General features: G+C 43.7%; 1 protein-coding gene across 1 annotated transcript in view; it reads left to right on the top strand.

Moving 5' to 3' along the window:
- LOC306749814 (protein kinase C beta type-like) overlaps positions 1–9,446 on the top strand; it is a gene marked incomplete at both ends in the record, with an annotated part of 69,918 nt that overhangs the window by 49,511 nt on the left and 10,961 nt on the right. The window contains 2 exons of the mRNA XM_079233146.1: positions 7,237–7,410; positions 9,336–9,427. Of these exons, the coding sequence (XP_079089272.1) occupies positions 7,237–7,410; positions 9,336–9,427 (266 nt within the window). The remainder of the gene's footprint in view (positions 1–7,236; positions 7,411–9,335; positions 9,428–9,446) is intronic.

The following is a 9,446-nucleotide window of genomic DNA, read 5'->3' as shown; positions in this document are numbered from 1 at the left end:
TCTGTGTACCAGACCTGTGTGCCGGCTGCCTGTTTCCATGGTAACAGGCGTTTAAAGCAACACTGATGCAGTGGAGTGGATGTCAGTGTGGAGCGACTGAGTCGAGGTCGATCATTACTGGAATGCCCGACGCACACATGCACACAGATTCCTGAGAGACACACACACACACGAGTACACAAAAAATGTCCACAGCACACACACACACACACACATAATCCTTATGTAGGCCCATTCTGTGTACGCACACACCAGTACAATGGTTGAGGGTATTTGGAAAGAGAAACACACAGTACACACATGGTGCATGAGACAGAAATACACACACACACACACACACACACACACAACCACGTGCACAAACAGGCTCCATGTGACGTGTGTGTCATTTTAATGGTTCCTGAGTGTGTGTGTGTGTGTGTGGGAGGCTGGTACCGTCAGAGCTGCTCTTTCTGCCTCAGTGTCTGAGGACATCTGCATCACAATACTGCTGCAAACGCTTCTCTGTGGACATGCTAGCAGTGTGGTAGTAACACACACACACACACACACACACACAGGATCACATGGACGTCACTGTGGTGTCACATCTCTATACACACACACACACACACACACACACAAACATGCATACGTGCAGAAATAAGCGCACAAAGCTCTATTTATTCTGTGGTATTATATTATCGTGTGAATTGAAGCCAGGTCTTTGCCCCGTGAGCAGCGCTGCTCATATCATTTAATTCAAATTGTCAAGATATTTTTGTTGTCTTTTGTACGTTTCAGCAACGAGGAAGTGCTCCGACTCCGTTGCTTTGACCTTTAAACTCCCGTCTATTACCCCTGCATTTTAGCAAAAACCTGACCAGTTTTATCATGAAACACAGCTTTTTCATTTTGATTGTGGCACAAATGAGTTCTCCTGCACAACGCTGGGATCAGCTGGTCATGTTACCGTTGACCTCTCGTGTGGTGTTTGGGGTCCGTGGGATCAAAAGAAAAATGATACGATTCATAATTTTTTCAAATGAAGAACATAAATCAGAACACATTTTCAATGACCAAACACTGGACACATTTATATTACATACAGGATGTTGGGGTCCACTGGACTGGGCTAATACAAGTATAGAAATTGTAGATCCAGTGTTAAGAAATAAATAAATAAAATTCAAGCACCGACACAGTAATGGAGCAACGTCTCTGTCTGAATCGAGGCCCAAGGGTGTTTGTTTTTTTTCTTCTTCTCCCAGAACTTAACTTTGCTTATTTATTCTTAAATATTCAATTTCAGTTCAGAATAGAAACTTTCCGGTGCTTTAATCCACGTGGCCTCATGGCAGGAACAAAACCCCAGACTTTGATGCCTCTACGAAATTCTAATAAACCCACAAATGAAACGCCAAAAAGCCGGATTTCATTTAGGAACCCAAAAAGCAGAAAAAAACATGGCATGTATTTGTTAACTTGAGCACACTGGCGACCTGAAGAAGCCCCTCCTCAGACAGACTGTGTAGCAAAGACTACACGTTACATGGCGGTTCAGAGAGGCGCAGCACAGCCCGCTGTCATGCAACAGAGCGCCGTGCAGTGACGTGCAGCAGAGTGTGGATTCATTTGTTTTCCACGGGTAAAGTCACTCCGCAAGGTCGGCAGAGAAAACACCGTGGCATCATTTACGACATTTGACAGTTGATATCCCGAGGACTGCTGTTCTGTCAAATGACCCTGAACAAGTTTCTTGGATAAAAGGGCGTCGCCAATAGTGACAAAAGCCCCAACTCGTCGTAGAGGAGCCAGCTTGTGAATGACACTGAGACCAACACGACCTTGAATAAGACACTGAGCCTCGATGAGCTCATGACAAGCTAAACGCGTCAGGAAACTGCCTGAAATCACGTGGAAGAGGTGTGGCGGAAAACGACTCCAGCTCGTCGCCATGAGCAGCTTGTAATTATGGCGACAAAAAACAATAAAGCTCCCGTTGTTGCCTTGTGTCTTGTGCATCTTTTTGATTTCCGATGAAACCCCGTGGTTTCGTGTCGTCCTCGTCCTTGTGCTGTTGTAGAATGAGCTTTGGGCCAGATGGTGCCCTTCCTCTCCGTTTTCAACTTTATACCGTTTGTATTTACATAGAGTCACACTGCCGCCATATGGGACGAGCCCACGCATACACACACACACAGACAAACACACACACACACACACACACACACACACACACACCCTTACAGCTGGATACCACCAGCATAGATCCAACTTCAATAGATATCTAAACTTTAAAGCTGAAGATTGTAATGTACATTTACATTTAATCACACACACACCGGCCACTTTATTAGGTACACCATGCTAGTAGCGGGCTGGACACCCCTTTTGCCTTCAGAACTGTCTTAATTCTTCGTAGCATAGATTCAACAAGGTGTTGGTAACATTCCTCAGGGATTGTTCTCCATATTGACATGATCGCATCACGGCTGCACATCCATGATGCGATCCCAAAGGTGCTCCATTGCAGTGGTTCTCAAATGGGGGTACGTGAGGTAAAAAAAATAGATAAAATTAGCATCCATTCACAAACCCTTCTAAAAAGTGTTATTTAATAAATATTCAATACAATATATGTTAAATCCCCTTTCTTCCCCATTCTAGTGCTTCAGCACATGTTTAGCACATGTGATTGGCTGATTAGGTATTTGTGTTAACGAGCAGTTGAACAGGTGTGCCTAATAAAGTGACCCGCTGAGTGTGTCTTTGTCCGTCTGCGCTGCACTCCCTGTAGCATCCCAAACCCAATAACCTCTCCACATTATCATACCTGAATATTTATGTGGTATAAAGCTGCTAAGTTTCAGATCTCAACGGGGAAAAAAAATGATGAGGTGGATGTATAAGGTCACTCTTATTGCTCTGTACTTGGAAATAATAATGAGTGTGATATGTTCCCCGTTTACATCGTTGCGCTGACATTCAATAGACGGCGAGGCGGTGAGCGGGAAGCGGTTCTGTTCTCCAGACGTATGGAGTACGTCGGCTCACATGGCGTCTCCTCCTTCACACAGATGCTCGTCTATCTTGCGTCCCCAGAGGAACGGTACATTAAACACATTAATAAATCAATCAAACTCAGCTTAACTTTTTGAGCATTTGAGCAGTTGCAAAATTCACGAGGGTCGACCTGTGTTTTATGCAAAACGTTTTTTTTTCTTCTTCTATGAAATACGATTTGGATGAAAGATCCTTTGTTGGGGTCCCAAAACTCAATTAGCCTTGTGGGAACTACAAACACCAGCATGCTCGTCATGTAATGTGAAGCTCAGCCGTTTCTCTTGCACATTCTTCTTGACTGTTCTCCGCCTTCTTTCAAGATAAAATGTTAACGCACTTTTATTAGTTTGAGAGTGATAGGAAGAGGAAGGCCATGGAGTCAGTCGACTAGTTTCAGAATGAATTTATCTCAAGTTACAATTTCCTGCTTCTCAAACTTTTTGCTTTGAGGTAACCAAAATAGGAACGAAAAAGTTCCTTGTTAGCTTGCACCTAGCATGTTCGCTAGCTAGTAAAACCTTTTTCTGTTATTGTCGTGTGCTGTCATTTCTTGAAAGAGTTAGTGTCAGAACCAATTTTAAAGAAATAATTCAATATTTTGGGAAGTACCCTTGTTTTATATCTGTCAGTTTACAGTAAGATGACAGCCAGCAGTCGGTTATCTCAGCTTCACATAAAGACATAACCAGCACCTCTAAAGGTCACTAATCAGATCATTATGCCTTGTTTAATCCGTCGTTATGCTAAGCTAACATAAAAGTGGCTGCAGCCTTTATATTGAACAGACTGATGTCTATTTCTTTTCATTTACCTCACCACGCCAAAGTGAATACATACATCTCCCAAATGGTTGAACATCTTCCTCAAGCTTTTAAGGTTTGCCGTGCCCACACAGCACAGACGTCTTCAACAGCTCACATAATTCCACCGTGCAGATTTCCATCCAGAGAGTTGAACTTTGATGACCTGGTCACAAGCCTGCTGCAACTTTCATGAGATGACCTGCGAGCTGAGACTTGACCTACATTGTGCCTGCTATTTGCAGCAGCTCTGGGGTTCGTCAGGAAAGAATATATGAGGACGGCAGAGGCAAGAGCAAAGGAAGTAGGGAAGTATGAATGACGGCGAGGAACAACGGGGAAGAAATGGTGATGAAAGGGGAAAGGTTTACTTCTCTGTTTGAGAGACTGTGAGCAGCCTGAGTCTGACCTTGGCTACAAGACGTTTAAACTGCAGAGTACACACAGGTGTACACAGACACACACACACACACACACACACACACACACACACACACATACACACAGCAAAGCAGAGGCATCTGTCTTGCCGGCCTGCACAAGAATCAGCAGCCACAGATTATATATAAAACCACTTAACAGAAATAAATAGATCCATATCTATCTAACTTTCACTTTACCATAGTCCACTTGTTAGTTCACTTGTTATTTCACTTTACCATAGTCCACTTGTTAGTCCACTTGTTATTTCACTTTACCATAGTCCACTTGTTAGTCCACTTGTTATTTCACTTTACCATAGTCCACTTGTTAGTCCACTTGTTATTTCACTTTACCATAGTCCACTTGTTAGTGCACTTTACCATAGTCCACTTTACCATAGTCCTCTTGTTAGTCCACTTTACCATAGTCCACTTTACCATAGTCCTCTTGTTAGTCCACTTTACCATAGTCCTCTTGTTAGTCCACTTTACCATAGTCCACTTTACCATAGTCCACTTGTTAGTCCACTTTACCATAGTCCACTTTACCATAGTCCTCTTGTTAGTCCACTTTACCATAGTCCTCTTGTTAGTCCACTTTACCATAGTCCACTTTACCGTAGTCCTCTTGTTAGTCCACTTTACCATAGTCCACTTTACCGTAGTCCTCTTGTTAGTCCACTTTACCATAGTCCACTTTACCGTAGTCCTCTTGTTAGTCCACTTTACCATAGTCCTCTTGTTAGTCCACTTTACCATAGTCCACTTTACCATAGTCCTCTTGTTAGTCCACTTTACCATAGTCCACTTGTTAGTCCACTTTACCATAGTCCTCTTGTTAGTCCACTTTACCATAGTCCACTTTACCGTAGTCCTCTTGTTAGTCCACTTTACCATAGTCCACTTGTTAGTCCACTTTACCATAGTCCTCTTGTTAGTCCACTTTACCATAGTCCACTTTACCGTAGTCCTCTTGTTAGTCCACTTTACCATCGTCCTCTTGTTAGTCCACTTTACCATAGTCCACTTTACCATAGTCCACTTTACCGTAGTCCTCTTGTTAGTCCACTTTACCATCGTCCTCTTGTTAGTCCACTTTACCATAGTCCACTTTACCATAGTCCTCTTGTTAGTCCACTTTACCATAGTCCACTTTACCATAGTCCTCTTGTTAGTCCACTTTACTACAGTCCACTTTACCATAGTCCACTTGTTAGTCCAATTTACCATAGTCCACTTCAGCAGATACTTGCTTAAAATTGTGTAAAATATGAGATTGGGGGGATTTGTATTGTCTCTCGACGTGGTGCCGGCAGCTAACTGTGAACATGTGACCTCTGATGTAATAAAGCTCATGGAGCTGGACAGGCTGGTGGCAGCAGCAGGTTTATTCCACATCTGCATTTATGTCAAAGGACAAGAGCGTTGAATGGGCATGCTCTGTGTGCTAGCTTTACTGGAGACATTTTGACTGGCAATAAAACACATACAAAACAATGACATAATAATATCCAAACAAATAAAGCCAGCTCAACTTTTATGTGGTCTTCAAGTTACCATTTTATCATTTAAACCACTGATCCACACATGATGAATTTGAACAATTTCTTGGAATTTTATTCATGAATTATCTTTTTAACCACATCACATTTTTTTTTTACTTGTAAAAATGCATATTTTCCATTTTGTCACTCTGAATATCAAATTTAGCAGCTCTAACATAAGCTTGTTAGCATGCCGGCGTTAGCATGCTGCCTTTAGCATGCCGGCATTAGCATGCTGCCGTTAGCATGCGCACAAGCGGCCACTCTAAAGTTGTATTCACTTTCTGCAAATGAAACGAGCAAAGTGCATTGAAGTTTGAAGTGTGTGTGTGTGCGTGTGTGTGTGTGTGTGTGTGTGTGTGTGTGTGTGTGTGTCCTTCACTTCCTCCTTCAATCTCTTCCACCGTTGGTTTAATCCTGCATCCGCCCCCTGCAGAGAGTGACCTAAAGAAAAACAAGTATGACCCTCTTCTTCCCCTCTTCTTACTCTTTCTTTTCTACTTTTTCTTCTCCCGGATGTTCGTGAAGGGCACAGAGACGCTGAACAGCATAAAAGAATCGCACAGAAGGCCCAAAATAATCTGCACCCTGCGTGATCAACATTTTCAATCGACAAGCAAAGATTTCAGTCCAGAATCGCACAATTTAATGACGCAGCTCCATTCTGCTTCTACCTCTCTGAAGAGGAAGAGGAAGAGGAAGGGCACCAGACATATCCCAAGCTCAACAGGCCTGTCGTGTGGATACATGTCTTAAATAGCGGTTGCAGAGCTATAATTGGACGCTCGTTGTTGGGCGAGGGGTTCAGCGAACGCTTCATTTCTCAACCGGGTGGAATGATGCAAAATAAAATATCCTGTCAGATAAAACTCTGCGAGCTCCATATGTGTAAAGTTTGTTTAGTTTTTTAAATGAGGGATGATGCAAGTTGATGTGGATTCACCCGGCATTTACCTCACAGTTTGACCGATTTGATCAGGCCTTTCTCGTCCAGAGCGACATGCAGTCACACTGTTATAGAGCCTTTTATCACCTCCTTTCCCCTCTGTCCAACCTTTCTTTTCTTTTGTTCCCTCCTCAGATGACGTCTTGAAAGATGATGAATCAGTTTCCTCTCTCCTTCCCTCCTGTCCTCACTCTTTTTATTCCTACTTTGACCGTCTAACCCAAAACAGCGTCTCTTTATCCCTCCACTCCTTTATCCCTGCCCTTTACCTTACCTCCTCTATCTCTCCCCCTTTCTCTGCCTCCCACATCTCCCTCCCTCCCTCGCCCTCTTTCTTCCAAGGTGATGTTACTATAAAGGCCTGACGGGAGCCGTGTGCCACAAGGATTTTTTTGAATATTGATGACTTTATTCTTCCTTGTGTTTCCTATCCATCCTCTCTGCCCTCTCCTTTCCCCTTCCTCCTCTCCTCTCTCCAGGTGATGCTGGCGGAGCGTAAAACGACAGAGGAGCTGTACGCCATAAAGATCCTGAAGAAGGACGTTGTGATCCAGGACGATGACGTGGAATGCACCATGGTGGAGAAGAGGGTGCTCGCGTTGGCGGGAAAACCCCCGTTCCTGACACAGCTGCACTCCACTTTCCAGAGCATGGTATGTGAACAGGTGTACACGTATATATATTCATGTCTTATTACAAACAAAAGCCATTTTTACCAGTCCGAAAAGTTCTCTTTTAGTGGACCGCGAGTCACACGACACTTCCTGCATGAGCAATAGCAACAAGCTGCTAGCTAGCGCTGCTGCTGCTACTGCCCGCGACCCCTCTGCCCAAGTCGGGTGTCGAGCCTGGTCCCGCTACCTTCGGTGGTTTTCGGGGAGCTAGCGGAAGTTAACGGAGAACTAGTGGAAGTTAGCGGGGAAGTGACAGAGCGCTAGCATGAGCCCCAGCCGGCTACAGCGGGGAGCTAACGGGGACTCTGACCGAAGGTAGTAGCGGCTCGTAACCCGACGTTTACGGTATATTGTTCATGCAGGAAGTGTCGTGTGACTCGCACGATTATTATGATTGGAAATTATATTAATTCATAATAATACATTATTATTGAAAATAAAGTGATGAAAGGGCCATGATGTTTGTCCATGTATCTTTGCAGTTAATTTGGACATTTGCTTAAAAAAATGGAAAGTAAAGTAACTAGTCGTGAAGTTACTTTTCAAATGCAGTAACTAGTAAAGTAATCTAGTTACAATTTTCAGAAGTAACTAGTAATGTGTAACTAGTTACTTTTTCTGAGTAACTATCTCAACACTTGAGTCCAAGGCCACCAAATGGTTAGTTTAGCTTAGCATAAAGACTGCAAAAGGCTAGCCTCGCTCCAACGGAAGATAACAAAGTCTACCTACTTGCACCTCTGACGCTTGCTAACTGACACATAAACATCCCGTTTGTTTAATCCGTACAAAAACACACACACACACACACACACACACACACACACACGGGTAAAAACAACATTCTGTGAGGGTTATCTGCTGCACTTAACAGTTTTTTTGCTGCTGCTTCAGGCTCTCTATGAACTTCTGTTTAATGGGAAAATGTTTGCTTGGTTGGTTGCACACACACACACACACACACACACACACACAGTGACTGTCAATTTTACATTCTGTCCAAGCCGACTCCGTCCGCCGGCCCCCACACCTTCACATTACATCGTATCTGAAGGGAGCCGCAGCCGAGGTGTCCCGCCGGATTCATGTTTGATTCCCGCTCATCTTCTGACGTATAATCCATATTACACTAAAGATGAGTCAACAGAGGAGTAAATATAGCTCCCCGGTCATATAACAAGTCATTCACATTCACATGCGACACAAACATACTCGTTTGTACATGTTTTCATTCTACGTGTTGTGAAATGTGTTGGAGGTTGCGGTTAAAGGCTGGACAAATAGGGTTGACCTGGCCGACACACACACACACACATAAAGGCAATTATAACATGCATGCATACACACATCCATACTGCATATGCTGTGTAGCGCGTGCGCACACAAACACACACATAAATACATTTTTACCACACATACACACAAGGAGCCCCTATTGCACAAACCCCTGTTCATAAGGCTTGTCCTGCAGCAAGTACACACTCACACACTCACACACAACACACACAAATGCACAAATCCCTCACATACTGTACCTTATTGGCAATTTCTGCGGATAATGGAGGAGAATTAGCTCTTAAATTGATGTTCCCTCAGTGGAGGACTGCCTGGACGACAACCCAATCGCCTCTTCCTCGATTCATCTTCCTCTTCCTCCATCTTTTGACCCTCTATTTACACTACCAAAGAATGTCATCTTCTTTCTTTCTGTACTTCACCTTTAATCTTCTGTTGTTTGACCCATCACTCTCTATCTACCTCTGAGCGATGCCTTTCTCTCATGCGGTATCTTACTTTTGCCCTGAAGCCTCCCATTTCCCTGAAACATGTACGTTTTGACCTCTCTCTCTCTCTCTCTCTCTCTCTCTCTCTCTCTCTCTCTCTCTCTCTCTCTCTCTCCGTAGGACCGTTTGTATTTTGTCATGGAGTACATAAACGGAGGAGATCTCATGTACCAGATTCAGCAGGTCGGCAAGTTCAAAGAGCCCCATGCTGTGTGAGTACGGACACACACA

This window comes from Taurulus bubalis, assembly GCF_910589615.1.
Source record: "Taurulus bubalis genome assembly, chromosome: 17".
In the NCBI taxonomy this organism is placed as follows: Eukaryota; Metazoa; Chordata; class Actinopteri; order Perciformes; family Cottidae; genus Taurulus; species Taurulus bubalis.
Note: the sequence above shows the minus strand (reverse complement) of the source record. Positions and strands in the feature narration are given on the sequence as shown.